This window comes from Odontesthes bonariensis, chromosome 2 (assembly GCF_027942865.1).
Source record: "Odontesthes bonariensis isolate fOdoBon6 chromosome 2, fOdoBon6.hap1, whole genome shotgun sequence".
Lineage (NCBI taxonomy): Eukaryota > Metazoa > Chordata > Actinopteri > Atheriniformes > Atherinopsidae > Odontesthes > Odontesthes bonariensis.
Window position 1 is genome coordinate 1,780,607 of NC_134507.1, and position 21,587 is coordinate 1,802,193.

General features: G+C 44.6%; 1 protein-coding gene across 5 annotated transcripts in view; it reads left to right on the top strand.

Moving 5' to 3' along the window:
* LOC142388616 (NACHT, LRR and PYD domains-containing protein 12-like) overlaps nt 1-21,587 on the top strand; it is an 83,917-nt gene that overhangs the window by 53,436 nt on the left and 8,894 nt on the right. The window contains exons 1-6 of one of the 5 annotated variants that reach the window (XM_075474109.1): nt 14,027-14,236; nt 14,833-14,934; nt 15,890-16,009; nt 16,394-16,513; nt 19,782-19,904; nt 21,281-21,513. In XM_075474109.1, coding sequence (XP_075330224.1) covers nt 14,852-14,934; nt 15,890-16,009; nt 16,394-16,513; nt 19,782-19,904; nt 21,281-21,513 — 679 coding nt within the window. In that variant the 5' untranslated portion in view covers nt 14,027-14,236; nt 14,833-14,851. Of the gene's footprint in view, nt 1-14,026; nt 14,237-14,832; nt 14,935-15,889; nt 16,010-16,393; nt 16,514-19,781; nt 19,905-21,280; nt 21,514-21,587 lie in introns of those variants that run through there. The other 4 variants (XM_075474090.1, XM_075474080.1, XM_075474098.1 and 1 more) reach the window with 4 other exon arrangements.

The following is a 21,587-nucleotide window of genomic DNA, read 5'->3' on the forward strand; positions in this document are numbered from 1 at the left end:
ATCCTGGAGGACGGCGGCTCCTCGGTGGACGTTTGGACGGACGTGGCGTCGCTCTGCTCCGGGCTGAAGCGGGAGGACCTGAGCCGGACTGTGAGGTCCGTCCTGCTGAACCAAAGCGGGACTGGAGTCCGCTCACCAGACCTGGATGGAGGGCGGCTCATGGAGCATGTCTTTCTGTGAAAACTGGACCAAACAACTGTTCCTCTGACCCTGCAGCTGTGTTCATTCTTCTTCTGACACACACCACATCAGCCACCTCTCCCTCACTCTGTGATAACATCTGAAGACTTTCAACTGTAAGCTGAGCCAACAGAAGTCCAGTTTCAGCCCAGTACAAAAATAAAGAAATGCTTCTGTTCTGCTTTTCTTTTAGGTGTAGATCTGAATAAATGTGTAACCTTTGGTGTGTGTTCAGGTTTTCCACCATTCTTCAATCATAACATCCATGAAAACTGGATTTGATTTGTTTGGACTCTATTTTCACTTCTGAATTTCCCTCAAATTTGCAGTTGAGGGGTCATAAAAACTATAAAACTCTGCAGTTTTAGCTTCTCTTCTTTGGCTCCCTGTTAGACTCAGAACAGAATCTAAGATTCTTCGCCTCACATATGAAGCTCTGAATGATCGAGCTGTTAATGGCTGACCTGAGCTCGGTTCACTGTTGTTGGTCTCGTTGCTTTCATGCAGCGCTCTATAATGCCTCAGCATACATGAGCTGTTATCGTTGAATCCAGTTTCCACAACAAACACGTGGAAGATGGATATTAGCACACTGAAAAAAACAACTCATAAGATTTACTTAAAAAACCCTTTGTAAGTATTTCCACTCAAATGATTTAAGTAATATTTAATGCTGCAGTATCAAGTCAATTTTACTTACCATAAAACATAACAGTTTTGAAGATATTAAGTAACATTTAATTACATCTAAGTTTTAAGTTATATTTATTTAAACAAATTACGTAAAGTATACTTGTTTTTCATTAGCAGGAACTTAATTTAGGTAAATGTGATATATCTGTAGTATTTGCTGTTGTAAAGTAACTTAGTAGATTTTAACGATACACTTTCAGAGTAAAGTTTCTGTAGTATTTCTAGGTTTATGTACATACAACTATTAAACATTTAAATTGTATGAGGAAACTTAAGTAAAACTTATTCTTCCCCCATAATTCATGTATTACGTTAATAAAATGTTTAATTTTACTTAAGAAGCTCTAGTTCTTACTGAATTTTAAAAATAAAAGGTAGAAATTACGACAGTTACTCTAATAGAGTTTACTTCACCAAAAAGTCACTTTTTTCAGTGTACATTTATTTATAATATTATTTATTTTATACCTAATAATATTAATTATTCTATTTCTAATATGTAATGTATATGGTATTTCTCTGTTTCCCTATGAGAGTAATAAAGTATTTCAATTCTATTCTATGTCACACAATTATTATTATAAGAAATAAATAGTGATGTGGCAACACTTTTCTGTCCCGGCAGTCAGGAGGATGTGCCAGCTACTTCTGTGCCGAGTGAAAAGCTGGAGGGGTCGTAACAAAGAAGAGGAACAGACTGAAGCCCAACTCAGCTGAAATCATCTTGTTGTTACATAAACATCTTTCAACCTTTCTATAAATCTTACTAAAGCATATCTCTATTACATACAGCATTTTATGATGGCACAATCACGTTATAACACAAGTATATTATTAATGTCTCTAATAAAACAGTCAAACATTTAAAGATGCACATGGAACCTTTATTGTTCTGCAGAACAGTGTCTCTGTTTTATAACACCCGGCCCTTTAAATGCTGTGTTGAAGGGTGGCCAGCAGATGGCGCCATAATTAATTTGATCAAATGCTTTGACTGGGACCCCAGAGTCAGACCCGGGACTGGGACCCGTGGCGGCCCTGTGAGGACCTACAGCTTCAGTTCATGGAGCTCCTGCACCAGCTGAGCTAAAGGCTCCTATTTTCTGTGTAAGTGTTGTACTTTAAAGTCTACAGCTGAGCTTCTCTTGCTCTCTTTTCTACCTGAAATCCACCTTTAACTGAGCTTGAAGTAGACTTTAAGCTAACTGTGATGCTGTGCGTCTGACGTCATGACGTCTCCGCCTTCCCCAGAACCTTCTAGAACTTTCCAGAACTTTCTACCGGCAGTTGGGCTGCCCGCCACTCTCTCGGCTCTGACAACTTGGGAAAGAAAATAGATGCCGAATTACCACCGCCTCCATCGTTTTTGAAGGTTAGTAAGAGGAAAAACAAATGATTTAATTGTAGTAGTTGAGTAAATTTAGTTAGTTTAGTAAGTTCCCGCCACGAACACCTGCTAGCATCCCAGACAGCTAGCGGGGCTAGTAGCTCTCCTGCTCTCTGGGTTTAATATCGTAACGGTAGCTTACAGTTGTGTATTCATACAGTGTTGGTGTTGGCTTAGTGTTAGCTATAATTTAGCAAAAAGAAATATATATATATATATATATATAGATATATAGATATATATTTATATATACATATACATATAAATGGCTATAAATTAGCCCATTATCTTAGCAAGCTGGGTCGGTTGTCTTCTTTTCTACTTCGGGCGCGCGCATTTATACATGACCGTTGGTTCACATGCCTGTCTGCGCGCACAGTTCATGCGGTCACGGCCATGGCTGATGTGGGGGGTGATATTAGATTAGATTAGATTGTACTTTATTTATCCCACAACGGGGAAATTAACTTGTCACAGCAGCAACAACAGACATGGAACAAGAAATTAGAAAACGAGAAAAAGCAAGAACTAAAAAGTAAAGCGACCAAAAAGTAAAGTGACCTAGTATAAATAATATTCACATTGTGAAGTTGAAATTGATAAAATATAAATAATACGGATAAAGAAAACTCTCTATATGATTATCATGGGAAGGCAACAACATGATCAGTGGGTGCATATGTTGAAGTCTGACAGCTGCCGGGATGAAGGACCTGCGGAACCTCCCCTTCTTCTACCGTGGGTGTAACAGTCTGCTGCTGAAGGAGCTGTACAGGGACCCCCCAGTGTCATGGAGGGGTGAGAGGATAGACATAGAACACTAGACTGAGCAACCGACGTTCTGCCAATACACGCTAACCAGACGCGGGCCGCCATCTTGGAGTGGTGATGCGTTCCACTCCGTGTAATCGCTTTGGCAGGAGAAATGAATGGTCAGAACATTTTAGAAATAATGACTCACTACATACCACTAATTTTCACGTCTTTTTTTTTTGTCATGCGCGAAGTTATGATAAAGGACACATGATTATTTGTTTTTAGAGCAAAATTTTGCAAATTGTTTGATTAGAAGCTGTGTTTTGACCCATTGTACCATACATCACTACTTCACCTTAAAGCAAAACCTGGGAAACATTTGTCCATAAGAAGGGGAAAAAGGAGAAAGACGGGGAGGAATTCTATTGAATCCTGGTTGAGACAAATGTGGAGAGCAGATTTTTTTTGGTCTATAATCAATAAAATGGATGTGAATAATATAATAAGTGCATTAACTGCAATCCTTTGTTTATTATTTTATTGTCATTCACACTACACTGTTATAGACCTATATTTCATTCAGCTTGCCAGAAACCTATTGCAAGGTCATGCATTGCCTGTTTGATTCAACTGCAACTCCATAAAAAGGTCATAGTGAATACAGCTCACCAGATTTTCATACATTTTTTAATTAAGTTTTTTTTTTTCACCAAAACTTTTAAGGGTTACATATCATAAAAACTGCGTTCAAGTATTTAAAACATTAAAACAATATTACTGGGCATGTATTGTTGTAATGTTTTAAATACTTGAACGCAGTTTTTCTAGAGAAGATAATTGTTTTGTATATGGGATTATCCTCCATCGACTCTTTTGGGCTTTCACATGCGCGAGCCTACAACCAGCCGGTGAGTGACATGCTGTTTATAAAGTTGTTTTGTAACGTCCCCATGCCAGTAATGTGAGAACCATGCATATGGTTTTGATGGTAAGGCTTGTGACTTTATTGTCGGATGGTTTATAAAGTGGTGTGACGTTTCTGCAGTGTGCAAGTTGTTGTTTTACGTGGAAGGGTTAGCATTTGCCCCTTAGCCACCACGTATTAGCCTCGCATGACATGCTGTGCGGACAGAGCGATCTCCACACAGGGAGCGCAGATACGCACCTCTCTGTGTCCTACTGTCAGTATTTGACAACCTCTACCAATGGAAACGCGCTTCAAATGCCCCGGAGTTCCCCTTTAATGAGTGGCAGCGAAACACATGATATTTTTATATGTCCAGGAACATCTATCTATCTATCTATTGATGCAACATCTGTCTGTCACTCTGTCCACCAGTTTGTCTGTTCCATGCATAAGTCTCGGACTGACCGCAAATTTGGCATGAATCTTGCTACTGGTGTGCGTGAGTACAGTGCAAAGTTTGGTGGGTTTTGGACAAAAATATAATTTTGCAACAACAGCAAAAGGCACGGGTATGCAGTGCGCCTAACAATGTCATCAGCTGCAACCCCAACCTGTTATTTCGCTTAACTAATATTACTTTGCAACATTCCTTTGAGGAAAAAAGGCTATACTAACTTCACGGCCCTGAATCTACATCATCACCAATTCAACATGACAAGTTTCTTGGAAAACATTGTTTGTATGGGTACTGCACTAATTATGATATGATGTTTAAAACAGAAATATTCACCTCATTAGGCTGAGGTTGTTGGTTTGAGGTTGCCATTTCCGGGGAATCCTCAGAGGCCATGAACAGGCTTTCTTCAGCTCTTCTGGAGGTAGATGTAGTCCTGTCCTTCACCAGCTGAATTGAAGAAACATTATGCACAAAACATAATGCAACAGCAGCAACAATATACATATTTGACGATAAAATATTTACATGTATTCGAATGCCAATAGCCTTATGATGATACACCTACTTTTTGGAGGTGAACTGGAAAGCTGAAAAGGGATGGAATAACTCCATTACGTAGTCGGACAATCTGACCCGTTCGATCAAAATCAGCCTGTTTGAAATGTTGACTACAGAGTATTGAATTATTCGTTGCAGTGAATCCTTCTCTCCTCAAAGCCACTTCCCACTTCTTCCTCAAGCTGTCATCTTTGGGAAACCTTCAAAAGTGTCAGACGTAGTCTTGGTCAGTGCTGGTTACATACATTTACATACATTCTGGTTCATCATTTTTAATGTGCATCCCCACTCCCCATTTCAACATACTCAGTGACTGTGTGTGTGTGTGTGTGTGTGTGTGTGTGTGTGTGTGTGTGTGTGTGTGTGTGTGTGTGTGTGTGTGTGTGTGTGTGTTGGGGGTTTACTACACTGAACTGCTCATATTGCACAGAATTAAGGCCAGTCAGAGCTTATGAGGTAAACACTGTGGGTCTAGGAACAGCAGTCGACAGCTAGTCAATTCAGATGTAATAGTTCAACACTAATCCCAACATTACTCCACTACAGGCGTCAAGTAAGGTTGGAAGGGGGTTTTCACGCATTTTGTAACACACAACATAGCATTGGAAAGCTATAATATACTATCCACTGTCCATCTGATTTTCTAACGCAGGGGCGTCTGTAGCTTGAGCAAACATTCGGGGCTGTAGCCCAGACATGAAAATAATTTTTAACAGGGGTCAGGGGGTTTTTCCCCCGGGATTTTTTTTTTAAAAAAAGGGGGTGTTAAAATGAAAATTTAACACAGTTCATGACCAGCTGCTTAACATGTTGAATGCCGAGCTGTGAATGTTTGACAAGGACCAAGGAATGGGAGGACTCAGATGCAGAGAGTAGCGTAGTTCAAACTAATTTATTTTTAGTAAATAAACAAAGGGGGCTATGAAAAAAGTCACAACAAAAATTCGCTCCAGATGGAGGAAGAACAGGATCTGTAAGAAAACTGAAATTCTCTCCTTAAAAACTGGAGGCTGTTTTCTATGGCTAAAGCGCAAAGAACAAAAAACACTCCTAAAGGGTTGGAGGCTATAACAATGAGCTTCTCCTATAACGATTAACTTCTGTGGCTGTGAGCTATGAAAAGGCCTGGCATGAACGATAGAACGAAACACTCTGGCAACAAGACAAAGGGAGACGCAGACTATAAGACACATGAGGGCAATGGGGAACAGGTGGACACAATCAGAATCAGGGAAGACACTCCAACATGTGACACATGAGGAAGGGCAAGTGACCTGAAACGAGAGGAGAGTTACTCTTCAAAATAAAACAGGAAATGACAAGACAAAAAAAAAACCCAAAATAAAACCACCTCACCGCGGTGTGACAATGTTGGCATTCATGTTTTGATAAAATGCCGAGATCCATATATCCAAATGCTGACATTGTGTCTTTGTTAGCCTAAGTGCGTTCACACCAAACGCGATGCGAATATTCGCACCGCCTTCATTGCGCGATTTTTGCCACAGGTGTAAATTAAATTCCATCGCCTCAAACGCCTCTTTCGCGCGAGTAAAAAACGAGTGAATAGCTCAAGGGGCTATCCATGGCTGATATAAGTACCATCGCGTCCTTGTACCTGCTGTGGCAGTCCGAGATTTGTCTGAAACGCACACGCCGTCGTGTCTGGATCAGTGACATCATCCGGTGGTGCATTCAGCTCGGATAATTTCATCGCCTTCTCCAGGAGTTCCGTCTGGATGACGGCCGCCTCCAGCGGCACCCCAGGCCCACCAGGACCCAGCCCGACGACCCGCTCGGGAGGACCGGCGCCGCGATCTCTCGGCAGGACACCATGCCACAGGCGCCCCGCAGCTGAAACGGAGCCGCGGCCCAGCTGCGGAGCGCCTGCAGCCGGCGTCCCGCTGAGAGATCACGGCACCGATCCTCCCGTGGCGGCCGCTTCCAGCGGTGTTTCGGGCTCGCCGAGACCCAGTTTGGTGTCCTGCCGAGAGATCGCGGCGCCGGTCCTCCCGAGCGGGTCGTCGGGCTGGGTCCTGGTGGGCCTGGGGTGCCGCTGGAGGCGGCCGTCATCCAGACGGAACTCCTGGAGAAGGCGGTGATTTAATTTTTTTATTTTATTTAGTCAGGGACCATGTGCAAAGTACATTAATTACAAAGTAAAGAGATGACCAGATTGTAGCTTAGAAGCTAATTTCCATCTGCAGTCCCATCTGCATGTCACAGACAGCGCCTGTCCATCTGTCTCCACGTCACTGTCGTCCAGAATCTCAACGCTGATAGGCTGTCTGGCGCGAATATTTCGCCAAAGTTGGATTTTTTGAACTCGCGCGAATCGCATATTTTCACTCGCGCGGCGGCCACCGCCTCACCTCACCGCTCCTCACCGCTCCTCACCGCTCCTCACCGCTCCTCACCGCGCCGCCTCACCGCACCGCCTCACCGCGCCGCCTCACCGCACCGCCTCACCGCTCCTCACCGCGCCGCCTCACCGCGCCGCCTCACCGCGCCGCCTCACCGCGCCGCCTCACCGCGCCGCCTCACCGCACCGCCTCACCGCTCCTCACCGCGCCTCCTCACCGCGCCGCCTCACCGCACCGCCTCACCGCTCCTCACCGCGCCTCCTCACCGCGCCGCCTCACCGCGCCGCCTCACCGCGCCGCCTCACCGCACCGCCTCACCGCTCCTCACCGCGCCGCCTCACCGCACCGCATCACCGCTCCTCACCGCGCCTCCTCACCGCACCGCCTCACCGCACCGCCTCACCGCACCGCCTCACCGCTCCTCACCGCGCCGCCTCACCGCGCCGCCTCACCGCACCGCCTCACCGCTCCTCACCGCGCCGCCTCACCGCACCGCATCACCGCTCCTCACCGCGCCTCAGAATCCTGCGGTCTGAGCTGGTTACAAAGTTGCATGATGACAGCAGCGCCGCGGTAGTCTATGACCGCTCAAAGTGTGGTCCCGTGACGGAGCTCTCCTTCTTTTTCTTCTTCTTCGTTCTTCTTCTTCTTATTATTATACATATTTTTCTTTATGTCAGTCCAGAGAGATTCGGGGCTGAAGCCCGGAGATTCGGGGCTGAAGCCCCGAATGACCAGGTCTCTCGACGCGCATGGTCTAACGCTAACGTTAGCTGCTGACCAAGTTGCAGTTGGTATCAGTTGCTACCTAACAACTCAGTGTGGACTGAAATTTTACTCCTATTGGCTTTTACAATTTTTATCTTCAATCACTTGTTTCAACTTTATGTTGTTCAAACATGTCATGTTTTAATCAGTTTCATCGCCAAGCAATTGTAGCTACTATAGTTATACTCTTCTGTTAACCTACAACGGTCGATAGCTGTTAACGATTTCAGTATCTTTGCTCCTACTCAACTCTCTGGTAATATGATAATATGCTGTTTACAAAATACAAACAATAGCACGGTAATGTTAAATCTTACTTGTGAAAAGTTATCCCTTGTTTCTTCATCTCTACCGTTCTCGTTTGAGCAGGAATACGCAGCGCACCAGCCGGCATCCTGTCAGTGTCTCTGGTGTGGTCTCTCAACGTTCACCACTCCAAGATGGCGGCCGTTTTTCTTGCGTCTCAGCAGCCAATACTCAGTCTAGTGTTCTATGTCTATGGGTGAGAGGAGTTGTCCATGATAGATGTCAGCTTAGCTAACATCCTCCTCTCACCCACATCGTCGATGGAGTCCAGGGGACAGTCCAGGCCTGATGAGTTAATGATGCTTTAACTGTGGTGTTTCCGGGAAGCCGGCATTTGCTTCCACCTGCGTTGCTTTCAAAGGACTTGAGGTTAACGGCGAAACTGGAGAAGATTTTGTTTACCTGCTCAGATTTGGAATACATATATTTCAGAACATAGATGCAGATGAACGCTGTAAACATGATGAAAGACACAATATGTTTGCACAAACTAACTCTAACATAGGGCTGTCGCGATAACCGCAAAATGCAATCACCGCGGTGCGTGTCCACGCCACCGCCACCACCGCCCACCGCACGCCCGCTTGCACGCGCAGAACAACTCGAGAAACTGAACGAGTTTTTAAGACTGCACAGTAGATACAAAGCGACTGACAGAACTGATACTTTTTAAAGCCAGCACAGTAATAATTATACATTGTATATTCCCCTCAAGGCAGGAGAAACACATTAACATAGCGAGGTGCCGCGTTTCTGTCGTCATCTTTTTCATATAGGCACCGCACACGCACACACGTCTGCATGCTACTCGTTGTAGTCTCATTCTCCCTCAGCAGCTGATATTACAAGAATATGCCTACTCAGTGTCGTAGCAATAGAAGTTAAAATAAAATGCAGTGGCCTACCTTTATCTCGGCTTTACTCCTCTGCCTAGTCCGGACACTTTATGGCTTTGAATCTTCCCTTATTATCCATGTTTAACGTTGTAAATGCGACCGTCTAATATCAACAATAAACCACAGAACCACAGCTTGGTGTGCACATTTGCTGTTGGGAAATACCTGATCATTTCAACAAAGCTGTGTAGGTGAAACTATTAAAAAAAAAAAAAAAAAAAAGTTTAAAAAATGTGCCGGGGTTGGTTGGTCGGCGGCAGTCTGTTAAAAAAAAACTGTATCCCGGACACGTGAGCTCAACTGCTGCCCTGATCTGCTTCGTTTTTCTCCGTCATTACTAAACGAAACGTGCGCAGGTCTGCAACAATGTTGATATTTGCCATGTGGCACTGGCAACAATGCAGAACTGGGGTATGCGCTGCTTGATCTCCGCTATGTTGGTCTGTGAGCGAGTAAATGACAGGCAAAGCAAAGTGAAATGTCAGAATCGCTGGGAAAAAAAGACTGATTATGCGCTCGATTTTCATCTAACATTGCATGTCGTGGAAAGTAGCCTAATGAACAAAAATGCGATATCACCGCATACCGCGCTGTTTAGCGGCTATGAGTCACCCCGGTGGGAATTCCCTCACCGCGACAGCCCTACTCTAACATATCTGTAACCCTCAGGACTTCTGTACGGCAGAGCTTCCTTTGGTTCCTGTCAACCTCTCCAGAGGGGCTTCTGCTGATGGCAGAAGGATTATATGACCTCTGGCTGGGACCCTGGTCAGTTCCACAACCCTTGGCTTGGTGTCCAATGTGACGGCTCCCCCCAGCTGGCCCGCTGTATTCTCAGCTCTCTGACTTCTTGTGCCAGAGGGACAGTCCTGTGTGGAGGCAGCCCAGGCAGCTGGTTTAATCTGTGAACCTGCATACTTTCACTTCAGCAACAACAAAGGTATGCAAGCCCAAAATAGTGATAGTAATGTCTCATTTTAACTTTATCTTAATTTAGTTTTACACAGAACAGGGATCAGTGAAATATATATATTTATATATAGATAAAAAATTAGAGAGGGCTGGCTACATTTGAATGAATTTTGTGTTCAAATGATTCACTTTATGTTGGCCAACGTGGCAAAAAAAACCCACATCAAAATCTTATTCATGATATCCAAAAGCTGAGATGACATCTCGTCGATGTCGAATGAATTATAGAGAGTAATGTAAAATTAAATTCTGCTTTTGACAGAGAGGATTATGAAAACTTGGAGAAGGATATTGAGCTTAAAATTGCTTCAGTGCTCCTTATGTTGGAACACATCTTTCTTGTGTCTAATGCAGCTGTATATGAGCTTTTACAGGAGTTAAACTTTTTGATTGGTTCTCTTTCTCTGCCAATTACCCAAAAAACTTTTAGCTAAGTATTACAAGACGATGGATGCCAGTTTGACCCGTCAGCTGTTGAAAAGCTAGCCAGTGCACTCTGTGAGACAAACCCTGTTTAAAAAAAGCAATTGGAGATAAAGGTCCACTTTCCAGTGCTTGGAGGCGAAAAGCTTACTATAAGAGCCACTTTAATGTAGTGGAACCATCGGAATATATACTTGACCGAAAGAATCTTTAGTCCTCAGGGCAGGTTGGCATTCAGGCAGATCAGATGCCTCAGCTTGGATGGGCTGATGCGATTTCGCCTCTCCGTGAGTATCTGCCCTGTTTTGGAGAAGATTCTCTCAGAAGGAACTGATGTGGCAACAATACATAGTCTCGCCTCCATCAGCTTCACCAGGCGTGGAAAGACTGAGGCCTTGGCCTGCCACCAGCTCAGTGGGTCTTCTGCTCTCTGGATGAGGGGCTCCTCAAGGTAGCTCCTCACCTCCATTACAGCATCAGCTTTTGGATTTCTCCGTGAAGCATCAAAAAGCCTCCAAACGGCAGAGGTTTGCTGCTCCTCCTCCACTTGGCCCTCTAATGGTGGAGCTGGCTGGCTGCTGGGGGGGCATTTTGCTGCTGCTGCTGCACTAATCCTCTGAAGAGCTTCATCAATAGCTCTACCATCACTGAAGGCAAGTTTTTTAAACCTTTTTAAATCCAATAAGGTCGTTTCTGAAAGGACAGTGTTGTACTCCATCCGCAGAAATGTGCGGCCCATGGCTGAACAAAGAGCTGCAACTAATTCCTTCACTTTCTGCACAGTTACTGTCTGTTGGTTCTCGGCTGTCACCCGCTGCAGACCTTTGCAAAGCAGGAGCATTTTCGAGGCTGTGACATAGCTGAAGGAGAGAAAACAGGAACTTTTAAGGCAAGGCAATTTTATTTATAGAGCACAATTCATACACAGGGCAATTCAAAGTGCTTCACAGCTACATAAAATCACAAGAAGGCAATAAAATCATTAAAAAGAAATAAAAAATAAAATAAAGAAATTAAAAACCCATTAAAATAATCATTAATTAATTAAAAAGCAAAGAGTGCAGATAAAATACTTTCAGGTGTCATATGCACAGCTAAACAGAACTGTTTTCAGCCTGGATTTAAACATTGTCAGAGTTAAGGTCTGTCTCACATCTTCTGGAAGACTGTTCCAGATGTTAGGGGCATAAAACTGAAACGCAGCCTCACCTTGTTTAGTCCTGACTCTGGGCCCCAGCATGAGACCCCTCCCTGGGGCAGGAGACCCCTCCCTGGGGCAGGAGACCCCTCCCTGAGGCAGGAGACCCCTCCCTGAGGTTCTCAGAGCCCGAGTTGGTTCATATGGCTTTAACATGTCAGAGATGTACTTTGGTGCTTGACCGTGAAGAGACTTGTACACAAGCAGAGCTGTTTTAAAGTCTATTCTCTGAGCGACAGGAAGCCAGTGCAGAGACCTGAGCACTGGACTAATATGGTCGTATTTCCTGGTTCTATCAGGACTCGAGCAGCAGCGTTCTGGATGTACTGCAGCTGTCTTACAGCCCGTTTAGAGCCCAGTGAGCAGGCCGTTACAGCAGTCTAACCTGCTGGAGACAAACGCATGGATCAGTCTCTCTAAGTCTGCTTTAGACACTATTCCTTTGATTCTGGCAATGTTTTTTAGATGGTAAAAAGCTGCTGATGTTACAGATTTAATGTGGCTGTTAAAGTTCAGGTCTGAGTCCAATATTACCCTGAGATTTCTAACCTGATAGTTAGGTTTTAGAGAGAGAGTCTCAAGGTGACTGATAACACTTTCTCTTTGTTTCTGGGGGCCACAGACAATGATTTCAGTTTTGTCTGAGTTTAGCTGGAGGAAATTGTTTTGCATCCACACACTGATCTGTTCCATGCAGTGACTGTTTGTTTTAGAATTTAGTTTTTTAAAAGTATGTGACATATTATACGTGATGCATTATACTGTATGTGTTGTGTTTGCAATGTATAATAGTGACTGAATAGTAGTAGAGAAAACAATGCTTCAACGGTTCTAGGTACCGGTCTGTACTTATCTCCACAGTCACCTCCTCGAATGGTGTCAGGACGGCGCAGACCTCTTTCACCAGCTCCCATTCCTCTTGGCTTAATGGCTCAATAGATGCGTTGATGAGGGCCAGGGTGGAGATGATGGCATCTTTTATTTCAAGCATTCGTTTCAACATATAAAATGTTGAGTTCCACCTGGTGGCACACTCTTGTTTGGGCCTCAGGTCAGGAATCCCCATTTGGCGCTGTGTGGACGTTAGCTTCTGTGCTGCTGCTGTGCTTTTGTGGAAAAACTCCACAACAGCCTTCACCTTATCCACGGTTGCTTTGATCACCTTCAGAGCATCTAACCACCAGGTTTAGTGTACGCGCCAGACATGGGTGATGGGTCCACTTCAACATTTTTATGGCTTTGGTGATGTTTGCAGCATTATCACTCACACAGCACACCACTTTGTCCTCTACTTGCCACTCTTAGTAGCTCCTCTGCCAAGTTTTCTGCAGTGTGTCTGTCGGTGAACTCGAAGCAGTCCAGAAGGAAAGATGTCATCTTGTAATCTTCAATAAAGTGGCAAGTGACAGACATGAAAGAGCAGGTTGTTCTGGAGGTCCAGCAGTCAGTTGTCAGGCAAACTGATGGAGCTTTTTTCACCCTTTCTTGCCATAATGCACGTTCTGTGTCATAGTTTTGGGATAATTGTTTGGGAAAGTGTTTTTCTACTGGTTAAAGTGTATGTGGGATTTAGGGCTTTGACAAAGTTTTTCATTCCTTTGTCCTCCACAATGGAAAAGGGTTGAAAATCAGAAGCTACCATTTTTGCCAACTCATCATCAATATTTTGCTGTTTGGCTGGGGTCATCAGTTTAGGTAAAAACGGACTTATTTTGCTTTGAGTTGCAGTAGGAGGGGTTATACTTGCACGCATGGGGATGGCAGTAGATGTTGCAGCAGCTGTTGTTTTGGTATGAGACACACCAGGATCAGTAGATGGTGAGCTGGCTTGCCCTCTCTCCTCTAACTGCACTGTAGGATGGACAGTTCTGATATGTCTATGCAGGTTTGTGGTGGAACCTGCTCTTATAGTGACCTTCGTTTTGCAGTGAAGGCACTCTGCTCTGTTGTTCCCAATATCTTTAAACTGCAGCCAGATGCTGCTTCGCTTTCTCGTGTCCTAGTAAACTACACGACAATGCAAGACGCACACACGCTCCTCAGTCCTCACCGCTCTGTCTCTCTCTTCACTTGCAGTGGAGTCAAGTGGTGTGTCTGCCCCGCCCCCCCTCTCTGTTTACACTTCCTTAATTCTCACGTGAATGCCGCATGCTGGTCGCTATGCTGGCCAATCATAACAAAGCTCTGTCGTAACCCGAGCTGGGACTGACCACTCAAAGTGAAACCAAAGCAGCGAATGGAAAAAAACTGGGTTAAAACTGAAAAAAACTCTGATTCACTACAAAGAGGCGATGCTTGTGCGCATGACCCGTCACAGTTCAGGCTCCATTTTGAGTGGACAGCAGCAGGAGGAAACCTGAGGTCAGAATCAGGTGAGTGTGAACAACTTTTGCTTTTCCTTTTTTTAGTATTTTGTTGGGCTTTTTATGCCTTTAATGTTAGGACAGAGACAGGAAGCAGGGGGAGGGGAAAGACACGCAGCACAGGGCCGCTCGGTGCGGGAGTCGAACCGGGGCCAGCTGCAGTGAGGACTGTAGCCTCTGTACATGGGGCGGCTGCTTAACCCACTACGCCACCGAACAACCTTTTTCTTATTTCACTGTCAGAGTCTCTGAGTGGGTTTCCTCTCTGTGGACTGCAGAGGAAGAAGAAACAGAACTCAGCAGCTTGTTTCTGCTGTGTTGAAACGAAGCTGATCGGACGGCTCTGATACAAAGAACTGATCCAACTCGGGTGTAAAACCATCAAGTTCAGATTGTTTCAGCTTTCTCATTCACTGTTTAGTTCAGAGTGTTGGATGTGAGGCAGCTGTTGGTCTGACTGATGAAGAAGGCAACAACTGACGTCTCGTTTCTCTAAAAGTTCTTTCTGACATGGAACAGAAAGAAAAGCAGGAGGTTAAAGCTTGTTTCAGTTTGGCTGTGAGACCTGAACAGACGTGTTTGTCTTCATTCTTTTCTTCTCTCAGACTGACTGAAGTCCAGAAGATGGACAGAGCAGAGTCTGCAGCATCCAGCGGTCGCTCTGCCAACAGGAACCCATCCAGACCTCCAGAACCATCAGACACAAAGTAAGAGAACTGCTCATGGGAGGGGGGGCAGCTTCTTATCTGGGATATCACCATGGCAACGTATACTGGCAACCCAAACAGGGTGTGAAGCAGGTTGGAAATATTCAAGGTGACTTTAACCTTATTTTTAGGTGATCTGGCTTAACTCACCCTAACAACGGAGATGTTGTTGAGCTGTAGTAGGATGCTGGTTATCAGCCCAGGTTTTCTGACTGAATATGAGCGTGTTCATGTTCATGAGGAGGTGGCATCAGCTGACCAATCACAACCTCTAATTCTGTCAGAGTGAAAAGCAAAAAGGAAAAAGAATGCCAGCAGGAGGAGATGTGATCTGTGTGTGATGGTGTATTTTATTAAAGCACGTGAGGAGGTTTCACACTTATTCTGTCAGACTGAATTCTGCCTGTTTTAAATGAACCAAGTAAAGAACAAACAGAAAAGAGATTGAAACAGTCAGAGGGCTTCCTGGAAATGTCTGAGTTCAGTCTCTGTCTTCCAGCCTCTAAAATGCTTTTGAGTGGTTAAATGACTGCAGTTAGTTTTTAAAACCCTTTCTAAGATGTATGTGGATGTGAATATGAACATACAGACATCAGCTGATTTAGCTTCAGGAATTTGATACCCTGCACACTCATATAACGTACAGGTGTAGGAAAAGGCAGGGAAATCTGTTATATTTCAGAGATTATTCTGATTAAACGTTGGTTTTTAATCTTTAACAGTAAACAGGAACACGCTTTAGAGGAATCAATCCCTGTTTTAGGCTCAGAAACATTCACTGTGGCTGACACGTCTCTGATAAAGATGCTACTGAGGAGTCTCTCTTTGACTCCAGTCTGCTGGACAGAGACTCACCGTTATCGCACCGGCGGCCATGTTATTGGATCATTCTGTAAGTGAAGTGAATATTTTTCTGTGTATGTGCATATGAATAACAGCATGTTTGTGTTTGCAGAGGTCAGCACCACAGACGGAGAGCAGAGTCTCCAACATCCGACTGTCTGTCTCTGAAGAGTAACTGGTCCATGGGTCATCCTCCTAACCTCAGTGATGAAGCTGGACCCTCAGGCACAAAGTAAGACAACTGAAACAGAGATTTCAGGACTTTTCATGATGTCTTTCTTACAAAAAGAGCTACCAAAGCGAATTCTCAAGCGAAGCTTCTCCAGCTACCTCCGCTACCAGGCAGCGTAGGTCGCCCTTGGTGTACACGCAGCATTAGGACGATTTTAGAGACACCAATTAACTTAACATGCATGTTTTTGGACGGTGGGAGGAAGCCGGAGTAGAATAAATATATGAATGAAGGATTAAACGAATAAAACAAATCAAAGATGAAATGTCAGAGTAAATAAACAGGGGTCTATACACAAAGTTAAATGAATGCAGTTGCAAAGGAAAGCAGAAATATCAATATATGAATGAATGCATATGAATAACAGCATGTTTGTGTTTGCAGAGGTCAGCACCACAGACAGAGAGCAGAGTCTCCAACATCCAACTGTCTGTCTCTGAAGAGTAACTGGTCCATGGGTCATCCTCCAGACCTCAGTGATGAAGCTGGACCCTCAGACACAAAGTAAGACAACTGAAACACAGATTTTAGGACATATGTTCATGATGTCTTTCTTACAAAAAAGAAAACATTAATAAATAAATGGATAAAGGACAAATTAATTCAGTGATTTCAGAATAAATATATCCATCCATCCATTTTCTATACCGTTGAATCCGTCGGTCGGGTCGCGGGGGGGCTGGAGCCTATCCCAGCGGTCAATGGGCGAGAGGCGGGGTTCACCCTGGACAGGCCGCCAGTCCATCACAGGGCCACACAGAGACAAAGGAGACACACAACCATACACGCTCACACTCACTCCTAATGCCTTGTGTACACCAAGAGCGACCTACGCTAACTGAGCGCCGGAAATCATTATTTCTCTATGGAGGGTGAGCGAACTGGGCGAGCAGAGTGGATTCCAGCGATTAAACTCAAGCTAATATTATGGTAATGAGCTATGACGCGGTTCGGTGAAAACCAATGACAATCCACAGATTGTAGGGGTCTGACAATCCGCGGGGTTCGCGGAAAGAGACGTGTAAACTTTGGTTCCTAGTTCCTACGTATTTATTTAATTAATTTTAATGTAGAACGTGCACGTCAGTGGCGGCTGCTGACTTTTAACACAGGGGAAGCCCATATTACGTGTTCAGGGTTGTAGTGGCTCGTGCCATCCAAAAGCAGAAGATAGCAAAGTTAAAAAGAATTAGTTATAACATAGCTGTGTCTAGTATGACAAGTATGCCCAGCAAATACACAGAAAGAAGGTCTAGACTTTGAAAATTCACACAGCAAGGCCAAAATCAAGTATGATGGAATCTAACGGTGCGTTCACACCAAACGCTATGCGATATTCGCACCGCCTTCATTGCGCGATCGTTGCCGCAGGTGTAAATTAAATTCCATCGCCTCAAACGCCTCTTTCGCGCGAGTAAAAAACGAGTGAATAGCTCAAGGGGCTATCCATGGCTGATATAAGTACCATCGCGTCCTTGTACCTGCTGTGGCAGTCCGAGATTCGTCTGAAACGCACACGCCGTCGTGTCTGGATCAGTGACATCATCCGGTGGTGCATTCAGCTCGGATAATTTCATCGCCTTCTCCAGGAGTTGCTTCTGGATGATGATCGCCTCCAGCGGCACCCCAGGCCCACCAGGACCCAGCCCGACGACCCGCTCGGGAGGACCGGCGCCGCGATCTCTCGGCAGGACACCATGCAACAGGCGCCCCGCAGCTGAAACGGAGCCGCGGCCCAGCTGCGGAGCGCCTGCAGCCCGCGTCCCGCCGAGAGATCACGGTACCGATCCTCCCCTGGCGGCCGCTTCCAGCGGTGTTTCGGGCTCGCCGGGACCCAGTTTGGTGGCCTGCTCGGAGGCGGCCGTCATCCAGACTGAACTCATGGGGAAGGCGGTGATTAAATTTTTTATTTTATTTTGTCAGGGACCATGTGCAAAGTACATTAATAACAAAGTAAAGAGATGACCTGCACCAGATTGTAGCGTAGAAGCTAATTTCCATCTGCAGTCCCATCTGCATGTCACAGACAGCGCCTGTCCATCTGTCTCCACGTCACTGTCGTCCAGAATCTCAACGCTGATAGGCTGTCTGGCGCGAATATTTCGCCAAAGTTGGATTTTTTTGAACTCGCGCGAATCGCATATTTTCACTCGCGCGGCGGCCACCGCACCGCCTCACCGCTCCTCACCGCGCCGCCCGACCGCTCCTCATCGCGCCGCCGGCTCGAATCCGCGTCTAATCGCGTCTTTGCATTTACTTTGTATGTAATCGCGTCGCCCGACCGCGTCTGGTGTGAACGCACCGTAAGGCCTGTAAATGGCTGGATCAGAATCTGTGGAGCATTTTTCCCTGTCATAATGAATACTTAGAGTTTGATGGTGGTGGTAAGTATTCTTAAAAAAGGTAACATTTGTGAATGGGCAGCATGAATTCTGGAAAGAAACAACTAAAAGTATTACAGCACTTTCACAGACAACCAGTCTCTTTGGTATCCGCTTTGGGACTGAAGCTCCAGCGTGCTTCTCCCCGCTTAAAAATTCGGCTGCCACGGAATCTCTCATGATGGACAAACACTAACTCCAATCATCCCGACACAGCCCCTCATATTGACACGCCCACGTCTAATCTACCCCCAGAGACGCCGAGCAGCCTCGGAAGTGATGAGTTTTTGTTGATTTAGCCAATGATGGCCTAGAATTGTAGAAAAAAACTCTCCTCTCCCGCCCCCTCCTGAAGCCGGCAGCCCTCGGCTCGGAAGCCCGGCTGTTAGCGGCGGCTTCATAACATGATTTCCTCAGTGAAGGGCGGCGATTTCAGAACAAATCACTTCATTAAGCTACAGGACAACATGTTGGAGTTATGAAAGTGAATGCAGTATTGGGCTATCTGGTGTTTTGTGAATAACTGTTTTATCGTCAATTTAACATTGAAGATGTAGAGATTTGGCCAGAGAATGGGAGAGGCTGCCCGGCTTCCCGTGTTGTCTCTGAATAGCCGCGGCTGATGCACGTGTATGTTGCTTAATGTTACTGATGTGAATTTGCTATAGATCTCAAAAATCCAAGTACACCCCGGCATGCTTGCTGAAAATGATATAGTATGTGTATGTACGATGAGTAAAGAACAGCGTTTGGTTGATGCTGATGGTGTTTTTTACGTGTTTAGTGCCTCCACCAGGTGGTAGTAATACTTCATATTAGACTCTTGCTTTTCCAAAACAAACTATCCGGTCTTGACACTATGCTCGTCTTCCGAAGTGAAGAGCAGATTGTTAAAGTCTTTTGTTTGAAGCAAGATGGTGTTCCTCTCAAAAGAGCGGGGGTGCTGCACAGCCGCGGGGCCTTTAAAAATGGAACATTCTAAATGTGACGTCACGAGCGAACAAAGCTACCAAAGCTACCAAAGCTACCAAAGCTACCAAAGCTACCAAAGCTACCAAAGCTACCAAAGCTACCAAAGCGAATTCTCAAGCGAAGCTTCTCCAGCTACCTCCGCTACCAGGCAGCGTAGGTCGCCCTCGGTGTACACGCAGCATTAGGACGATTTTAGAGACACCAATTAACTTAACATGCATGTTTTTGGACGGTGGGAGGAAGCCGGAGTAGAATAAATATATGAATGAAGGATTAAATGAATAAAACAAATCAAAGATGAAATGTCAGAGTAAATAAACAGGGATCTATACACAAAGTTAAATGAATGCAGTTGGAAAGGAAAGCAGAAATATCAATATATGATTGAGTGCATATGAATAACAGCATGTTTGTGTTAGCAGAGGTCAGCGCCACAGACAGAGAGCAGAGTCTCCAACATCCGACTGTCTGTCTCTGAAGAGTGACTGGTCCATGGGTCATCCTCCAGACCTCAGTGATGAAGCTGGACCCTCAGGCACAAAGTAAGACAACTGAAACAGAGATTTCAGGATCTTTCATGATGTCTCTCTTACAAAAAGAGCTACCAAAGCAAACAAAGCGAATTCTCAAGCGACGCTTCTCCAGCTACCTCCGCTACCAGGCAGCGTAGGTCGCCCTTGGTGTACACGCAGCATTAGGACAATTTTAGAGACACCAATTAACTTAACATGCATGTTTTTGGACGGTGGGAGGAAGCCGGAGTAGAATAAATATATGAATGAAGGATTAAATGATTAAAACAAATCAAAGATGAAATGTCAGAGTAAATAAACAGGGTTCTTAACACAAAGTTAAAGGATAAGACCGTTTTTTTTACATTGGGCCCTTGATTTCACATTATAACATGATGTTCTACTCACCCCTGCTTGTTGTTGGTCATTTGGAGCTGTTCCGAAGATATTCGCGAGGCGTCTGGCTGCTCTCTTGAGATATTCGGCCATGAAACGGTTTCCTATGGGCAAGCTTATACAGGCACAAACTATGCTGTTTATAATTTATTAATTACTGTACACTAGCACTGATAACGTGGAGGTGCGTCGCTTACTTAAAAAAATCCGGGTTATTGTAATTTTGATTTTTTTGTCGTAAAGTGGGTGTTACTGACGTCCTCGTCGTGCTACTGCCACAGACAGCCCACAGACCTGCTGCCTATTTATTCATTCGGCTAAAATTCAAAATTAGTTACCCGGATTTTTTTTATAATTAATAAAACATACATAACATAAGTTTAAACAAAGGTTCTCTCTTTTTTGTAGAAATGTGTTCAAATAAATAATATTAGAAGCTTACCTTTTTTCTGTTGCTGTGTTAAGATGTGGTGAAGGGTTGTCTTAAAGTTAAGAGGAAAACTAAGAAGAATCTTAAGAACTAAGCTTTCAAGAATATCAATTATTCTTAACATCGTTCTTAAGACAAAAGATAACATGAAAGTTAAGAAAAAATTTAAGAATTTTATTTGTGAATATGGAATGTTCTTAGCTTTTTTCTTATGACAAAAGTTAAGATAAAAGTACCAGTTAAGAACTTTTTTTTTCTTAAGAATGCTTTGTGAATCCGGCCCCAGGTCTTTATCAATACACTTATTGGTTATCTGTAATTACTAATGAGTTTTTTATTTCTTAATTCTAAAAGAGCAAATGTAGAACAGGATTAGGACTGATTTTAAATCTAATTAAATGTTTTCTGTAGAGCAGCAGCAGTAATATTCACACAGTGAAGTCAGCTCAAACTGAGGATTGAACCAAATGTGAAATGTTGCTGCAGGAAGGGTTGAGTTTGTATTCACATCAAACAGCAGAGTTGATGCCAAATGGAGTTATTTTAAAAGGATTTTAGTGATGAAGACGTGTGTTGACAGAAGGAGGAAGAGGAGTGGTGTTTGTGAGGAGCAGCAGCTGTCCTGCTGTGCTCTGTGTCAGGACGTCCTGAAGGATCCGGTCTCTGCCAGCTGTGGACACTGGTTCTGCAGACAGTGCATCACCTCATACTGGGACCAGTCTGCTCCCTCAGGAGGCTCATACTGGGACCAGTCTGCTCCCTCAGGAGGCTCCTCCTGTCCCCAGTGTGGAGAAAGATCCAGAGCTGCACCAGGTCAGATATTTCTGTTAACCCGTTTAGACGCACACACACATCAACATGTTCAAGATGCACAAACAATAATATTT